Source organism: Sciurus vulgaris (genome assembly GCF_902686455.1).
Source record: "Sciurus vulgaris genome assembly, chromosome: 2".
NCBI lineage: Eukaryota > Metazoa > Chordata > Mammalia > Rodentia > Sciuridae > Sciurus > Sciurus vulgaris.
In genome coordinates, this window is record NC_136462.1 from 49,847,708 (window position 1) to 49,866,946 (window position 19,239).

Below are 19,239 nucleotides of genomic sequence, written 5' to 3' on the forward strand. Positions count from 1 at the left end.
AACAAAGTAAACATAGTAGATGTATTTTTAATGTATCACTCCCATCTTAACAGTATTAACTATTTGAATATTTATTATAGGTAAACTGTAGGTAGGCAGAATATAAATGTCCAATTTAAAAATGGGTCTTTTGCCCAGATTGGCCTGGAACTTGGAATCCTTCTGCCTCAGCCTCTTGGGTTGCTGGGATTACTATGCCTGGCTAATTTTAGAATCTTTAAAGGTGACACATATTCAGTAGCTTCACATATTCAGTAAAATATCCGTGAAACTTAAGGTACCAAATTAGGAATTTTCCAGATATCTTTGATTTCTTTTGCAGTTATCAAAAATCAATAGTACTATCATATCAGTGCCATTTTATGTGCCTGTGCGCACACATGTATATACATATTATTCCCTTTCAACTTTTTTTTTTTACTAGAAGGAAATAGTAAACTTCTATCAAAATCAAAATAACCTAAGAAAAAACTTTTGTAGATTTAACTGTATTTAACAAATTCATTTAACAACTTTGTTGAATCCCTACTCTGTGCCAGGTATTGTCCTAGGAAATAGAACAACACAGACAAACTCTCCTACTCATATACAACTACGGCTGATGATGTCTTCCCACTTCAATGTATTTAGAATTGGGATCTCTTTTATCTTGATGTGCATTTTTAATAAATCAACTGAAGACTCGGTGCCAGAACTGAGTCCTCAGAAATATTTTAACACATTGCAACCAGGAAAAGCCTCGTTAGCTTATTTTTGCCAAGTTGGTAAGTATTTTTAAGATTCTAATACTCTTTTGATGTTTATATTACTGTTTAGTCGAAATACTTAGTGGGAATTTACTGTCAAGATTAAGCACATATGCTGTAATGCTGTTATTGCAGTATACCTGCCTTGGTGTATCTGAACCCTGCTACCTGGCTATAGTGTTACCTTGGTCAAGTCTCTTAGCTTGCCTCTGTTTCTTTTGTTATCTATTATGAGAAAATAATAATTGCTTTCTAGGTGTGTGTGTGAGGATTAAATGAGTTTACTCATATGTTTAATTCATCGATAATTGTTTTAAGGATTAATTTCTGATATAACATCTGAATCACTCATTTCTGAAAGCACATTTTCTCATTTTTAGCATGTAAATATTTAAAAGTTTTTTAAAAACTAAAATGTAGTATTAGTAATGCTTTCATACCCTAGCTGTATCATTAATTATACTGAATTAACTAATATAACTGTTGAACGAAACCAATAAATGTAATGGTCTCATGTAAGTCTTCATGCTTTAAAAATACTGTTTAGGCTGGGGATATAGCTCATTGGTAGAGTGCTTGCCTCATAAGCACAAGTCCCTGTGTTCAATTCCCAGAACTGCAAATACTGTTTAGGAATTAGTAATTGAAGTGAATCCACATTTCTTTTGGCTCCCTTTTTATAATTATAACTTGGTATTTTAAAATCATTTTGAAAAGTTTGTATAAAGTGTGTGTGTGTGTTGTGTATATGACATTATGGAAGAATAATGCCTAATGTTAGGTTTAGGTTAAACATTTATTATATTTTTGTTAAGTAGGACATTTTAAGTTTATAAAGTTAAATATATCATCATGAAAATTTTAGAAAAACATTAGAAATAATAATAATAATGAGGTCTGTGATAGAAACTTGTTGGACAAATAATATATTTCTTCTGTGTTTGCAGATTTTGGCTTCTAAGTTCATCCTTTTAAAAGGCATATATAATATTCATGAAACATTTCTCATTTTAGATTCCCCAAGTACCTCTGTACTTCTTGAAGAACTGAATGAGGCTGCTGGACCTCTTCAGGACTATGGAATTTCAGTTTGCAAAGGTAGAAAGATATTTATTTTCATAAAATATTAGTGATAGACATTTTAGAACTATATGGCTTAAGACTGTGTATCTAAAGATACTTTTTTTTCTATCCTTTTTTTGGTATAAGAATAAAGAGAAGCAGGGAAAGATAGTTTCATATTATTTTATAATATAGTGCATACAGAGGAAAAACTTTAAAATTCTTTAGCCTTAGTATTTAGTTTTACTTCATAAGTCATTCCATTAGTGTGTAGTGTCATTTTCAAACCTATAGTTAAGTTTTTGTTCTGTTATATTTTGCCTGACAAATATTTCATAATAGCTATGTAGTTCAACTATTATTAAATTTCTATTAGCGCGAGCTGGGGGTAACAAAAGATAACTGAAGAATTTTTTATTTTCTGTTTTTCTACGCCTTTATAATTGTTTATGTTTGTACTTTCTCACATTTTTTAGAGCAAAGTTGAAAACAACTCAAATGTGTTTTTAACTTTTTTTTGAGAAAATGTTCAAATTTGCTACAAAGTTTCATGGGGAATTTCTGCATTCATCTTGGATTAGATTGCTACATAATCCTTTCACTTAATTTAAATTTATAATTTGTAGGGGAGAAAACAGAATGAAAAATAACACAATGGTATTAAATTCTTTTAGAATAATGTCTACCTGACTTTATTCTAAAAAAGAAAATGCATTCTAAATGCGTGCATTTATTCTTTCTTAATCCATTAGGCCTCCTCTCAGAGATGGCTATTGTCTATCTTAGTCTCTGCAGCTAGACTTCCTAAGGCAGGAAAACATAAAAAAGGTTAACTTACTTTGTTATATAACCTTTAAAAATTCCATATTTTTTGGTGTCAGTTTTGTACATATAGAGATCTCAGTCAACTTTGAGCAACTGAATCCATTCTAGAATAAAGCAGCATTCATCTCTCAGGAGCTTTGATAAAAATTTTCAACTGAAATTTCAAAATAAAATAGTGGGTTAATATGAAACTCAAGAGGAATAATGATGCTGTTCATGTAGTAACTAGCAGACCAGAACCTAGTACTGGGTATCTAGCAACTGGAGTAGAATATTAAAGTCTGTGCCCACGTTGTTAGTTTTATTAACTAACATCTTAAATTCTTTTTATGGTTAAGAATGCTGAACTATTTGGAAAGGAGATAATGGTGAATAAGACAAGCCCATTTTGAGTCCCTGGCCCAGTCCTTGGCACCTAGTAAATAGTAAATAATATTTGTGAAATTGAAATGAACTTATTGTATTCATTCTTCTTTTGGGTGGAAAGATAACTAAGACCTAATACTTTTCTTTAGAGAGGATATATCCTAAATGGTGGGGGATAAAACACATTTACAAATCATTTTAATAACTAGGAAAACCAGGTGATTGTAATGAGAGAGATACAAATAAAGTGCCATGGAAGTTTAAAGGAAAGAAAGCCTGCATCTGATTGTTGAGGTGGAAAGTTGCAGATAGTATTGGGAAAGACTTCATGAGAAGTAATATTTGAGAACTTCTTCAAAAGTAAGATTGTCAGAGGTAGAGGTTGATGAGGAAAACACTGAAGTATCCTGGGACTGAGTGTTTCAGGTAAGAAAAAGATGAATCAAGCGGGAGACAATAGCCAAATCCAACTGTATGCCATTTAGAAATGTATCTAAAGTAAAACTTCAGAAATCTTCAAAGTAAATTAAAAAAAAAAGTATCATTTGTACAGATGATAACTAAGAGAAATCTGGCATAGTTACGTTATGACATCAAAATCTATTTTAAAACAGAAAAGCATTCAGTCACTCTTGACTCTTCTTTCATAACCAGTCCTTCTGCTACTAATTGTACTGTTAGAACTTTTCAAATCTGACCATTTCCTGTACCTTCACTTTTACCTCTCCTTGTCAGCCCTTGTCATCTGGGAAACCACAGTAGTCTAATTGTTGGCCTTTCTCCTTTGACTCTTGTTCCACTACAAACTCTCCTCCATATTTATCAGATGTGTTAGGACATATTGCTATCCTGCCCAGAAAGGCTTTACATTATAGTTGTGATAAAATTGAATCTCCTGAGTATTGTGGAGATAAACTGTCCCTTATTGCATTTTCTATCTCTCTGCCTTCTTCTAACACATACAGATCATCCTTCTATTACTTGAGCCTACTAGAGGTATTATTACCACAGGGCTTTTGCAGGTACTTTCCCCTCTTCTTAGAACTTCTCTTGCACATCCTTATGTTCATATGTATTGTTTCAGTTCTTTGTGCAAATATCACTTTCTCAGAGAAACCTTTTTTGATTACCTGTCTAAAAAACCTTGTTCTATACTATCCCTTTCCTATTATTAAAGCACTTAACATATATTAGTTTTTTTAAAATCATCTCTAACTTTTAGAATGAAAATTGTAAAGATAAAGATTTTTTATTTGGGACTTAATATAGTAGGAGTTCAAATATACATTGAATAAATGAGTGAATGGACAAACCTATTTTATAATGTCAAGCATCCCTATGCACTACTCTTATAATTTTTTTTTTTCTTTATTTGCAATGACAGGAGACAGGGTCTTGCTAAATTTTGTCCATGCTCACCTCGGACTTGTAATCCTCTTGTCTCAGCTTCCCAAGTAGCTGAGATAATAGGCATGTGCCTCTGTGTCTGGCTTCTTTTTAATTCTAATTCTCTGTGCCTGATTTCTTAGTGTCAGTTCCCTTTTTTGTAGGGTTTTTAAAAATTTTTATATGTTTATTTATTTATTTTTGTGGTTCTGGGGATTGATCCCAGGACCTTGTGAATGTGATGCAAGCACTCAACCAACTGAACTATATTCCCAGTCCCTTTTTGTAGCTTTTTGTTTTATTTTATTTTTATTTTTAAAATTTTTTTAGTTGTTGATGGATCTTTCTTTTTTCTTTTCTTTTCTTTTTTTTTTTTTTTTTAGTTATTTTAGTTTTATTTTGAGGCTGATTTTTTTTTCTTTTATTTTAATTAAAAATCATAAATTTACATAGGGCAATGTTGTTTGATTCATTGTTATTTTTTTCCCTTCCCCCCACCCCTCCCACCCCTCTTTTCCCTCTATACAGTCCTTCCTTCCTCCATTCTTACCACCCTCCTTATCCCTAACCCTAAACCTAACCCTAACCCTAACGCTAACCCCTCCTACCCCCGCCTTACATGTCCTCATCTGCTTATCAGCAAGATCATTCATCCTTTAGTTTTTTGAGATTGGCTTATCTCACTTAGCATGATATCCTCCAATTTCATCCACTTGCTGCAAATGCCATAATTTTATCATTCTTCATGGCGGAGTAATATTCCATTGTATATATATGCCACAGTTTCTTTATCCATTCATCAACTGAAGGCCATCTAGGTTGGTTCCACAATCTGGCTATAGTGAATTGAGCAGCTATGAACATTGATGTGGCTATATCTCTGTAGTATGCTGATTTTAGGTCCTTTGGGTATAGGCCAAGGAGTGGGATAGCTGGGTCAAATGGTGGTTCCATTCCAAGCTTTCTGAGGAATCTTCATACTGCTTTCCAGAGTGGCTGCACTAATTTGCAGCCCCACCAGCAATGTATGAGTGTACCTTTTCCCCCACATCCTCGCCAACACCTGTTGTTTCTTATGTTCTTGATAATCGCCATTCTAATTGGGGGTGAGATGAAATCTTAGGGCAGTTTTGATTTGCATTTCTCTTATTACTAGAGATGTTGAACATTTTTTCATATATCTGTTGATTACTTGTACGTCTTCTTCTGTGAAGTGTCTGTTCATTTCCTTAGCCCATTTGTTGATTGGATTATTTGTATTCTTGGTGTAGAGTTTTTTAAGTTCTTTATAGATTCTGGAAATTAGCGCTGTATCTGAAGGATGAGTGGCAAAGATATTCTCCCACTCTGTAGGCTCTCTGTTCTCATTACTGATAGTTTCCTTTGCTGAGAGAAAGCTTTTTAGTTTGAATCTATCCCACTTGTTGATTCTTGCTTTTATTTCTTGCGCTATGGGAGTCCTGTTAAGGAAGTCTGCTCCTAAGCCAACAAGTTGAAGGTTTGCACCTACTTTTTCTTCTATAAGATGCAGGGTCTCTGGTCTGATTCCGAGGTCCTTGATCCATTTTGAGTTGAGTTTTGTGCAGGGTGAGAGATAGGGGTTTAATTTCATTCTGTTGCATATGGCTTTCCAGTTTTCCCAGCACCATTTGTTGAAGAGGCTATCTTTTCTCCATTGCATATTTTTGGCACCTTTGTCTAGTATAAGAAAATTGTATTTATTTGGGTTTGTGTCCATGTCCTCTATTCTGTACCATTGATCCTACCTGTCTATTTTGGTACCAATACCATGCCGTTTTTGTTACTATTGCTTTGTAATAGAGTTGAAGATCTGGTATTGCAATACCCCCTGCTTCGCTCTTTCTACTGAGGATTGTTTTAGCTATTCTGGGTTTCTTATTCTTCCAGATGAATTTCATAATTGCTTGCTCTATTTCTGTAAGGTACATCATGGGGATTTTAATTGGAATTCAATTGAATCTATATAGCACTTTTGGTAGTATGGCCATTTTGACAATATTAATTCTTCCTATCCATGAACATGGGAGATCTTTCCATCTTCTAAGGTTTTCTTTAATTTCTTTCTTTAGTGTTCTGTAGTTCTCATTGTAGAGGTCTTTCACCTCTTTTGTGAGATTGATTCCCAATTATTTTATTTTTTTTGATGTTATTGTGAATGGGGTAGTTTTCCTAATTTCTCTTTCTGAAGATTAATCACTTATGTATAAAAATTATGTATAAGAATGCATTGGATTTATGAGCATTGATCTTGTAACCTGCTACTTTACTGAATTCACTTATGAGTTCTAAGAGTTTTCTGGTGGAATTTCCAGGTTCCTCTAACTATATAATCATGTCATCAGCGAACAGGAATAGTTTGAGTTCCTCTTTTCCAATTCATATCCCTTTAATTTCTTTGGTTTGTCTAATTGCTCTCGCTAGAGTCTCAAGAACGATATTGAATAGAAGTGGTGAAAGAGGGCATCCCTGCCTTGTTCCAGTTTTTAGGGGGAATGCTTTCAGTTTTTCACCATTTAGAATGATATTGGCCATGGGCTTAGCATAGATGGCCTTTACAATGTTAAGGAATGTTTCCACTACCCCAATTTTCTCTAGTGTTTTGAGCATGAAGGGATGCTGTATTTTATCGAATGCTTTTTCTGCATCTATTGAAATAATCATGTGATTCTTAACTTTAAGTCTGTTGATATGGTGAATGACATTTATTGATTTCCAGATGTTGAACCAACGTTGCATCCCTGGGATAAAACCCACTTGATCGTGGTGCACTATCTTTTTAATATATTTTTGTATGCAATTTGCTAAAATTTTGTTGAGAATTTTTGCATCGATGTTCATAAGGATATTGGTCTGTTTTCTTTCCTTGATGTGTCTCTCTCTGGTTTAGGTATCAGGGTGATATTGGCTTCATAGAATGAGTTTGGGAGGGTTCCCTCCTCTTCTATTTTATGGAATACTTTGAGAAGTACTGGAATGAGCTCTCCTTTAAAGGGTTTTGTAGAACTCGGCTGAGAACCCATCTGGTCCCAGACTTTTCTTTGTTGGTAGGCTTTTGATGACCTCTTCTATTTCATTGCTTGAAATTGATTTATTTAAGTTGTGTATGTCTTCCTCATTCAGTTTAGGTAATTCATATGTCTCTAGAAACTTGTTGATGTCTTCGAGGTTTTCTGTTTTGTTGGAGTATAGATTTTCAAAAGAGCTTCTAATTATGTTTTGTATTTCACTCGTGTCTGTTGTGATATTTCCTTGTTCATTCCAAATTTTAGTAATTTGAGTTTTCTCCCTTTTCTCTTTGTTAGTGTGGCTAAGGGTTTATCAATTTTGTTTATTTTTTCAAAGAACCAACTATTTATTTTGTTAATTTTTCTGATTGTTTCTTTGGTTTCAATTTCGTTGATTTCAGCTCTGATTTTAACTATTTCCTGTCTTCTACTACTTTTGGTGTTGGTCTGCTCTTCTTTTTTTCTAGGGCTTTGAGCTGTAGTGTTAAGTCGTTTATTTATTGATTTCTACTTCCTTTGTTGAATGCGCCCCATGAAATAAATCTTCCTCTAAGTACTGCTTTTATAGTGTCCCAGAGATTTTGATATGATGTCTTTGTTCTCATTTACTTCTAAGAATTTTTTAATTTCCTTCCTGATGTCTTCTGTTATCCATTCATCGTATAATAGTGTATTATTTAATCTCCAAGTATTGGAGAAGTTTCTGTTTTTTATTCTGTCATTGATTTCTAATTTCAGTCCATTATGATCTGATAGAGTACAAGGTAGTATCTCTATCTTCTTGTATTTGCTAACAGTAGCTTTGTGGCATAAGACATGGTCTATTTTAGAGAAGGATCCATGTGCTGCTGAGAAGAAAGTGTATTCGTTCTTTGTTGGATGGTATATTCTATATGTCGGTTAAGTCTAAATTGTTGATTGTGTTATTGAGATCTATGGTTTCTTTATTCAATTTTTGTTTGGACGATCTATCCAGTGGTGACAGAGGTGTGTTAAAATCGCCTAGTATTATTGTGTTGTGGTCTATTTGATTTCTGGAATTGAGAAGGATTTGTTTGACGTACATGGATGAGCCAATGTTCGGGGCATAGATATTTATGATTGTTATGTCTTGCTGAGTTATGCTTCCCTTAAGCAGTATGTAATGTCCTTCTTTATCCCTTCTGACTAGTTTTGGCTTGAAGTCCACATTATCTGAAATGAGGATGGATACTCCAGCTTTTTTGCTGTGTCTGTGTGCATGGTATGTTTTTTTCCCATCCTTTCACCTTTAGTCTATGGGTATCTCTTTCTATGAGATGAGTCTCTTGCAGGCAGCATATTGTTGGATTTTTCTTTTTAACTCAATCTGCCAGTCTATGTCTTTTGATGAGTTCAGGCCATTAACATTCACGGTTATTATTGTGATATGATTTGTATTCCTAGTCATTGGACTCATTTTTGTTTTTTGACATGATTTGGTTTCTCCTTTATTCGGCTATTCCTTTAGGCTAGTTCCTCCCGTTGCTGATTTACATCGTTGTTTTTCATCTCTTCCTCATGGAATATTTTGCTGAGAATGTTCTGTAATGCTGGCTTTCTTTTTGTAAATTCCTTTAGCTTTTGTTTATCATGGAAGGATCTTATCTCATTGTCAAATCTGAAAGTAAGTTTTGCTGGGTATAAAATTCTTGGTTGGCATCCATTTTCTTTCAGGGCTTGGTAAATGTTGTTCCAGGCCCTTCTAGCTTTTAGGGTCTGGATTGAAAAATCTGCTGATATTCTTATTGGTTTCCCCCTGAATGTAATCTGATTCTTTTCTCTCGTGGCCTTTAAAATTCTGTCTTTATTTTGTATGTTAGGTATTTTCATAATAATGTGCCTTGGTGTAGGTCTGTTGTAATTTTGTATATTTGGAGTCCTATAAGCCTCTTGTACTTGGATTTCCATTTCATTCTTGAGATTTGGAAAATTTTCTGATATTATTTCATTGAATAGATTGTTCATTCCTTTGTTTTGTTTCTCTAAGCCTTCCTCAATCCCAAAAATTCTTAAATTTGGCCTCTTCATGATATCCCATACTTCTTGTAGATTCTGTTCATGATTTCTTACCATCTTTTCTGTTTGGTCAACCTTGTTTTCAAGATTAAATATTTTGTCTTCAATATCAGAGGTTCTGTCTTCCAGGTGATCTATCCTATTGGTTGTGCTTTGTATGGAGTTTTGAACTTGGTTTATTGTTTCCTTCATTTCAAGGATTTCGGTTTTTTTTTTTTTTTTTTTCAGTATCTCTAACTCTTTATTGAAATGCTCTTTTGCTTCTCTTATTTGCTCTTTTAACTGTTGATTGGTGCATTCATTTAATGCCTGCATTCGTTCTTTCATCTCCTCGTTTGCTTCCCTGATTGTTTTAATTATGTACATTCTGAACTCCCTTTCTGCCATTTCTTCTGCTGTGCTGTCATTGGGTTTTATTGATATAGTATCTAGGTTTGTTTGGGACATTTTCTTCCCTTGTTTTCTCATATTGTTCAGATGTCAGTGGGACTCTGTGATATTGTAGATTTCCTCCATTGGCTTATAGTGTCCCTGTAGACTTCCAGTGTATCACCTACCAGCCTTCAGTAGCCTGAAGTCTTGGATTAACTTGATAATGTAGTGCTTCTGAAGAACGCTGCCCCTAGCCCGCTACTGGTTCCAGGGAGAGAGACCTGGAGAGGTCTCTTGCTGCCCAGCCCTGGTCCCAGAGGCTGCTTGCAGGTCGGAGATCTCCACTGGCTCGGGGACTTGTGGCTGGCTCTGTGTAGACAGGCTCTCACTGGGCGGACTGCCCCGAAAAGCTAGCCTAGAGAGGCGCTTCCTGCCGGAGGGGGCTGTCCTTCTTGGGGAAGTCCCTGGCACCCTGTGCTGGTCTCTGAAGCAACCTGTGGGCGGGCTGGAGCTGGCAGCGGGGCGGGCCAGGGCTGGCCGCGCTGCTTCTGTGCAGAAAGGCTCTCACTGGGGGGCCTGGAGAATCTGTCCCTGTGGGAGGAGCCCACCTCCAGAGTGCACAGAGCTGCCTGGGGGAGACTATCTGCCCTGTCCTACTCTAATAAGCCGCTCGAATCCGGGCCTGCCGCCCAGCTGAGCTTCACTGGGTGGGGGAGACTCACCCCGTGGTTCTATTTTAGTCCGAGTCTTTCAGTGCCTCCCCTTCTTGAATCTTGGGTTCTGGGGCGACTGGAGATGCAGTTACCCTCTAGTCCGCCATCTTGGATCGCCCCGTGGAAAAAGCCTGCAGCCCGAGGGGGGCAAGGCTGCCTGGAGAGGTCTCTGGCTGCCCAGCCCTGGTCCCAGAAGCTGCTTGCGGGTCGGAGGTCTCTGCTGGCTTGGGGACTTGTGGCTGGCTCTGTGTCGAGAGACTCTCACTGGGCGGTCTGCCCCGAGGAGCTAGCCTAGAGGGATCTTTCTTTTTCTCATTTCTTTGTATTTGGTGCTGAGGATTGAACCCAGTGCTTCACACATTTGAGGCAAGTGCTCTACCACTGAGCCACAATGTCAGCCCCTTTTTGTAGCTTTATAAATAAATGTTGCTTCCCCAGTTATCATTGTTTCCTCAAATAATTAAAATTAAATTGAACAACAGAAAACTCCATCTTAAAGCAAACAAAAACCTTACCAAATCCAAAACAAAATAACTGTTCTCTTAGCCTTAGTTTTGCTTAGTAACTACTCACGTTTCCTATTTAGAGAGCCCTCATTATCTTTTTTTCCCGCCCCCCTGCCCCCCTCGCCCTGTTTCATGATGCCTTTATCCACTCAGTCTTCTCCCTAGTTTTACTTATTTGTGAAAAATCTCTTGAGTCTCTTTGCCCTTTTTGACTTTATTTCAGGTCCCAGTCATCCTTCTCCTGTAGTAACATACCTACCTCTTTATCTTTATGCTCTTTCACCTTCCATTTTATCTTTTTTTTTTTTCCCATTTTATCTTCATGTTGCTGCCAGGATTGTCCTTAGATGTTTCCACATTAAGTCCAGATTATAATCTACTGAGGGCTGGTGTGGCCACTCTAACATCAGGGACTCAGGTTCATTTTTTCTGTTGTTGTATCTTTTTTTTTTTTTTTTTTTTTTTGCGGTGCTGGGGATTGAACCCAGCTATACAAACTGATCTATATCTGCAGCCCCTGTTGTAGTGTCCTTAATTAAGCGATTTCTTCTTTAAAGATGCCTAATGGTCATGATTGCCATTGGCATTTTAAAAAAATTTTTTTTATTCAGACTGCATTTTGATTCATTGTACACAATGGGGTACAACTTTTCATTTCTGTGATTGTACACAATGTAGATTCATACCATTCGTGTAATCATACATGTATATAGGGTAATGATGTCTGTCTCAGTTCACTATCTTTCCTCTCCTTATCCCCTCCCCTTATGTCATTTTCTAGCTGTGTCTCCTTTTTGTCAAGTAGTGGTAAAGAGCAAGAATATCAGTCAGTTCCTCCCCTTTTAAGAACCTTGCAAGAATTCCATCCCAGTGACCTGGCCTAACACCCTTTGACCATTCCTAGCTATTAGGAGGCTGGTCAAGCCTTTTAATGGAACTTTTGGTTTTTTTTTTTTTTTTTTTTTCTTTTCTTTTTAACAATTAGTTTTATTGAGCTATAGCTTACATATTATAAAATTCACCAATTTTTAACTGTGCAATTGAATGAGTTTTGACAAATAGTTTTCTAAATACAATTGGAATCATGATATAGAACATATCCATCACATTTGAAAGTTCTCTCATTCTTCTTCGCTGAAAAGCATTTTTTTTTTTTTTTTTTTTTTTTTTTTTTTTTTTTGCGGTGCTGGGGATCGAACCCAGGGCCTTGTGCTTGCAAGGAAAGCACTCTACCAACTGAGCTATCTCCTCCACCCTGGAACTTTTGCTTTTAGCAGTTTTGTTAATAAAAGGGAGGTTTGAGATAGGAAACCAAACCAAGCCATCAGTATCTGCCATACCTATGTTCAGCTGCTGAGATGCTTTCATGTTCCCAACTTAGCATGCACTTTGTGCTTCCATCCATTCTACTTTACTGTGCTGAGGATTGAACCTTGGGCCTCACCCTACCATTGAGTTCCCCCACAACTGTTCCTGGCTTTTCCACTTGCTTTTATGTCTGACCTTAAAGGTGTCTTTCCTTTCCTACCTAGTTACCTCCTATTTGTCCTGTGAAATTGAATTAAATTAAACTCTTGACTATAATAAATATAACTTATAGGTGCAAAAGTAGTTCCTTTCTCTGCACTTCCCCATGCACTTGGGGTAATAGCATACACATTAAAAAAAAAAAATACAGAGAAGACCTGAAAGGCCCAGAGTGAGGCTGTTGCACACCATGGGACAACTTTGTGGAGTCTTGAATGTGAGGAGGAGGATGACAGCTGTGGCAGAAGTAGTGACCAAGGCAGGATATGGCTAAGGAAGGGTGTCAGATCATCTTGAAGACATAAAGAAGTGAACGAGAGAGAGAAGGAATAAACTTGAGATTGGCAAACACAAGTCCTTTATAGCTGCACAGTGCCAAACACCACTTCTACATTGCTGAAAAATTACCAGCCAAACAGAATGTTAGTTTTAGCTTTGGAAAATGAAAAATCGTAAGTGAGAAAAGCCCAAGATATCATCCTACAGCTGAGAAAAGAATGTTACTACCTTGCATGTCATTTATATGCATTGAAAGAAAAACAGTTCACAACAAACAGAAGAAGCTTCTCTGAACCAGGAAATATGTCCCTTTGGAGTGGACTCCAATAGTGATGAAAACACCAGGAATTTATTTGTGGAAAATTTACTGCAAATTCCTCTTGGAGAAGTTGACCTTCTAAGACGAGGAGAAACATTCCAACTGGAAGAGGAGATACCTACTAATTGCTCAAGACACACTGGGATTTGATTTTGATTCAGATAAAGCTTAGTCTACTGAAATTGTGTTACTTGGAACTGTATCTCTCCATTATCATTTAAAGAAGCATTTTAATAGTCTAAAGTCAATTCAGTACCTTGGATGACATTGAAACCAGTCATTTGGCAGGGCAGTCTTTTGAATTGGAAATGATTAGATATGTAGATACAGTAGCAAACATGCACATGCCTGACAATGTAGAAATATTTGTGGATGAAACAAAGGCCAAATTAATTTATCACCAAGGCTGATTCGCCCAGGCAAGTTTACTAAAACAAAAGAAGTTATTTTGGAATCTCAACAACTAAAAGTAAACATAAAGATGCATAAGAAAGAAAAAGAAAAGAAAAGAAAAATCTACATCAAAGTACAAAGGGAACAAGAGTGAAAGTAAAAAAGAGTAAAAGTAAAAAAATTGGATGAATTTGTCAGTTTTGGTGATATTTAAAATTTTAACTTTTCAAGAGGTGTTTATGCAGTGCTGGGGATCAAATCCAGGGCCTTAGTGCTTGCAAGGCAAGCCCTCTACCAACTGAGCTATCTCCCCAGCCCAATCTCACTCCTTTCCAACAGGAAATAAGTGTTGATTCTAAAAGAAAAGTAGTCCGAAGGGAGTGTTTGTGAATGAGTGGTTCTGGAGTCGATTCTGATGACCTTTATCTGTACTCTTTCAAGTACACTCAAAATCTTGTTACCAGATCAGATAGGAGACCAGTCACCAGGTCTGGATCTCAAAGAGCACTAAAATATACAGATTAATAAGAGAAGATTGTAAACCAACAAAAACTCCTCCCAGTGTACCATCTGAAACTGTACCACCAGTCACCTCATTGTGTAAGGTGTAAAAACAGTGCTAAAAATTCGGTTTCTTAGTCTCTATCCACATGTGACAGTGATTACAGTACTGTAGACTATGCAGATACAGAATATCTCCATCATCACAAGAAGTTCAGTCAGACAGTGCTCTTCTAGTCTAGCAGTGGGCAAACTATGGCCTATGGCCCAATCCAGAATACTACTTGCTTTTGGGTAGTTTACCAGCTAAGAATGGTTTTAGTGGTTTTTAACTTAAATGTTTTGGAACCAAGATTGTTGACAGGACACATTGACTTTAAACCCCAGTAAATTATCTACATAATCCTCAAACTTCAGGCCTCTTGGCCTTCAGGTCTTAAATATTTTACTATCTGGCCATTTATTAAGAGTTAGCCAATTTGTCTTCTGGACCATCAATTATATTTACTTTTACTTTACACATCATTCTTTTCTGACTCCTTGTGTTATAGCTTTGATACCACATCTTCCCTTCATACACAGAGGCATTCATTATCCTAAAATGGTGTTATAGTTTTGTATTTTTAATGTTTTTCTATTCTTGGATGTTAGTGTTTATCCACAGACTATTAAGTATTGTTTTGTGTTTTAAAAGTTTACATGAACCATATTGTATATATCCTTTTACAACTGATTTTTAACACTGTTTTTGAGATTTATCCATGTTGATTATTTTCTTCACTTTACAGGATTATATAAATACTCCTTCATTATTTATTAATTAATAAATATACAAAAAGAAAACTCAGGATAAAGGATGAAATGTTTAATTTTCCTTGTTTTCATAACCAGGAAACTTGACTTTCTAATACCTACCTTAAACCTTAAATATAATCTTTTAAAGGTTAATTGTGCCAAAGAAGAAATATCAGGATACTGTGGAAAAGAAAAGGATTTGATGAAAGCATATTTATTCAGGTAAACTGTATTTTTGAGTGTGATGTACAAATATAAAGATATATTTCTCAAATATTCAAGCATATAAAATGTCACTAAACCAGAATAAAGTTGTATTTTGTGGGGATCATATGGAGTTCAGGAAAAAATTGAAGTGGTGGCGCATTCCTTTAATCCCAGAAATTTGGTAGGCTGAGGCAAGGGGATTGCAAGTTTGTCAATCTCAGCAAGACCCTTTCTCAAAATTAAAAAAATAAAAAGGACTGGCGGATGTGGTTCAGTGTTTAAGTGCCACTGGGTTAATCCCTGGCATGCATACACACATACAAAAAAAGTCCAAGTAATAGAATTTGCTACCCAGCCTCTCTGAACTTTTACTTCCTTGTTCACAAAATGTGGAGAGTAATATCTACCTTACAGGGATGTTTTGAATACTATGTGATTCCTGGTAAGTAAGCACTTAGCAAAGTTAATGTTCCAAGTTGCTATGTCAGATTCATATTTGGGTATACTTTAGTTTATTTATTTACTTAAATTTTTTTTTAGTTGTTAAAGGACCTTTATTTTATTTATTTTTATGTGGTGCTGAGGATCAAACCCAGTGCTTCACACATGCTAACCAAGCACATTACCACTGAGCTACAACCCCAGCCCTGGTGTACTTTATTTTTAAGGCACCTGCCAGTGTCCAGTTTGCAGTTTCCTCTATGTTTGTGTCTGATAATCTTTCTGAGGTGTCTCACATCCTATTCTCAAACCCTTGAGATTTGGCCCAGGAGGTAGGGAGACATCCTATTTGCTCAGGAAACTTGGCTTATGATACTTTTTTCTCTTTGCTGTTTGTCTCCTTGCTAACCCAATTTGTGAATCTCTGTTGTATGTTTGTTTGTGTGTATGTGAGACACGGAGGTTGTTAGGAAGCTTTGTTTACACTCTTGTTTGTTTGTTTGTTTCCTAATCTTTTTTGCCAGATCCAGGGTCCAGGCTTTATAAAATTAATTTATTGAATGTATGCTCAATTAATATTTGAGAGTATATTGTATGCTAGCATTCTGGTAGGTGCATGGGGGCCATGGATAAGACACAGGCTCAAAGTGTATTAGTAGACAAATAAATTGAACTCTTAAGGAAATATTTTTATAATGGGTTTTTTTAATTTTTTAAATAGAGGCAACATATTGCTCAGAGAATTCCCTACTGATACCTTGTTTGATGTGAATGCCATCATCGCTCATGTTCTCTTGTAAGTACAAAAGTTACTCACTCATTCACTTATTTATCATTGATTTCATTTTAGAGAAGTATAATCCATTACAATATTTTAGGGTCTTAACATTGTAGATGTCAGTTTCACAAAGTTTACTGGTTTATCTTTCCACATTGAGGATCAAAAATTTCTTTAATTGTAAAGGATATAGGAAAACAGATACTATGTATAAAGTAAGAGATCACTCAACAAGACCACATGGTCAACTGCTTTTGATTCTTCCAGTGGAATGAACATTTATCAGATGTCTTAGTCTTTGGGGGCTGCTATAATAAAATACCATAGGCTAGACGACTTATGAACAACAGAAATTTGTTTTTCACAGTTCTGGAGGCTGGGAAGTTCAAGGCCAAGATATTTATTGGAAGATTTAGTATTGTATAAAGTCCTCTGCTTCATAGATGGACATCTCTCCCTGGATGTTCTTAAGACAGGAAGACCCTAGATCCTGGAGGTCTCATTTGCAGGATACTAATCTCATTCATGAGGGCTCTGCCTTCATGCGCTGATCACCTCCCAAAAGTCCCACCTCCTAATACCATCACTTTGGGTTTAAGAATTTCTCTTTTTCCTTTTCTTTTTTGAGATATGATCTTGTTCTTCCTATGCTTGCTTTGAACTTGTGATCTTTCTGCCTCAGCATCCTAAGTAGCTAGATGTTAGGATTTCAACATGTGAATTTAGGAGGGCACAAACATTCAGACCACAGCACTAGGTAAGAAGCTCATCTTTGTTATTCTCATTAGGATTTTTGTAGTACTTGGTTTCCTGCTTATCCAATCTAGCTTTTTTTTTTCTGTTATCTGTAGCTCCGTGCCTGTTTAGTAAGTGCAAGAATTCTTACAGTTCCATCACAAAACTAATTATTTACTGAGAGAGTGAATCTAAGTTCTCTGGCATGGAATATTTAGACCCAGGATTCAGGCTTGACTGGGCTCTATTCCTGTATTCTGCCTCTCAGTGAAGTCTGGTATTCTCTTTGGTGACACAGGTAGAACATATGACTTGACAAGAACACGAGTTTACATGGTTTTTTCAATTTAATGTCATAGATCTGTTGTGCACTAAGGCCTTTACTGACATTGACTGTCTTTGTTTTCTGTTTGGCTTCCCACTTGCTTCTCCCCTCCTACCTAAAATTTGGTTGAAAGTAGAATTACAGAAAGTTAAAAACTTGAGGGGAAAACTTGTGGTCATCATTTTACAAACAGACACTTTCAAAGGTTCCAGTCCTGAGACTGTATTAACAGAAATTCCTGACAACTGTGTGCCCTGAGGCCAGTAGATTAAGAATCCAATTGGAATGGGTGGAAGATGACCTTTTATAGAAGGAGTTTCATAGGGTTGTTAGGCTGCCTTGAAATTTCTTTCCTAGAACAGAGTAGGAATGACTATCTTGGCAATAGCAAAAAGCTCAAGTAATAAACTTGTTATTTTTCTCAGGAAGCTGACAGTTTTGCTGTTTTTCTAGTAGATACCAAATAACTCTCTTGGAGAAATGAGGTTGAAGAAACAAAAAAGATTCTTTGATGGATAGGAGGTACTAAGATTGTCTTTTCAAAGAGTATGAATCCAATTTTGACACCAAACCCTGGAGTGGCAGGTCCACGTTGGACAACTTTACTACCAGTTGGTTTTGAAATAGCCCTAGATAAAGAGAGGCTTTCAGTGCTGAATTGTCATCTGAATTGGTCAGCCTGTGGGGTTTGTCTCATTTACTTGCTATGGTAGTATCCAGTTCCTAGTGTTTACTAATGTTGATGTTTAGAATACAAATTCCACAATTTGTTCCCCATGTTTCTGTTATGTGTCAGACACTTGTTAGGCACTGGGGATACAAAACAATAGGGTGTTGCTTCTGTTACCTAGGAATTTAGTGTTTTGTTGCAGAGATAGAACACATTATGTGGAAAGTATGATAATAGAAGTGTTTGTACAGAAGAGCTAATCCACAGAGAAGAGAATCATTTATGTGTAGAAAAAGAGTGGTTGTTTATTGGGGGCTTCTGAAGAAGATTGCAGGTGGGATGAATCTTAAAGGATAAGTGCTTGGTGAAGAAAGGGGAGATGGGAAACCAGGAGCACTAACAAAGGTGTGGAAGGTGGACATAGTTTGGAGAGGGTAGTTTTCCCATAATATAAAATATGAAGCAGGAGATAAGAATACAGAAGTGGCATGGGGCAGATGAAGGTGAATCTTTGTTTACCCTTTGTAGAAGTATAGGCTTTGGAGTGTACCCCTCACTAAAAGGGTGAGGAATCCAACTCTAGGCCAAAATCCTTGTGTGATCTTTCAGGTGTAATCATAGATAGTAACAAGGCTTTGCTCATCAGACCTTATAGGGGGAAGCTGCACTCATCATGGCAAACTTGGTGCATAATCATTGCAGTTTTTTGGCAATAATGGAAGTCAGGGACTTTAACCTTTCCATCCCCCCAACCTTTTGGAACAGCCATGCTCATATGTATAGGTACCTCTGTTTTGAGGCCGCTGCCTTGGACATTGACTAAGGTATCGCCCTAGGTGCTTCAGGTAAGCACCGTTTATCAGGGGTCCTTGATAGAAGTGCTTTTTCTCCATTTTAAGTCAGTACCTTTCCACTCCACCCTTTTTCTACCATGTCCATGGATCTATAAAGAGGCAGAAGCCTTTTGTTTGTGACTCCTTGGACTGAGATGATTCCTGCATCAGCGCTCATCCACCTGCCCCTTATTTATGGAACTAGTGTGTCTATGTGTCTTTCTTGCATTGTCATAGTAAACACATAAAGTCTTTTCCTTTTTTAAGAGTGTGGTGCTAGAGATCCAGTCAAGGGCTTCATGCATAGGCAAGTGCTATACCCTCTGCCCTGAATAAAGTTTTGATATTACTTTAAGTTTGACTTGTCGTAAATGACCATCTTAAAACCTGATTGCTC

General features: G+C 36.5%; 1 protein-coding gene and 1 pseudogene across 2 annotated transcripts in view; both read left to right on the forward strand.

Moving 5' to 3' along the window:
* Positions 1-538: 538 nt before the first annotated feature.
* Positions 539-19,239, forward strand: part of TXNDC16 (thioredoxin domain containing 16) — a 126,489-nt gene continuing 107,788 nt past the window's right edge. The window contains 5 exon segments of the mRNA XM_079121664.1: positions 539-764; positions 1,761-1,837; positions 1,839-1,844; positions 15,002-15,075; positions 16,223-16,297. Of these exon segments, the coding sequence (XP_078977790.1) occupies positions 602-764; positions 1,761-1,837; positions 1,839-1,844; positions 15,002-15,075; positions 16,223-16,297 (395 nt within the window). The 5' untranslated portion in view covers positions 539-601.
* On the forward strand, positions 3,385-14,746 carry LOC306653622 (shugoshin 1-like; annotated as a pseudogene). Its single transcript has 2 exons — positions 3,385-3,425; positions 12,846-14,746. The product of its transcript is annotated as a shugoshin 1-like (transcript).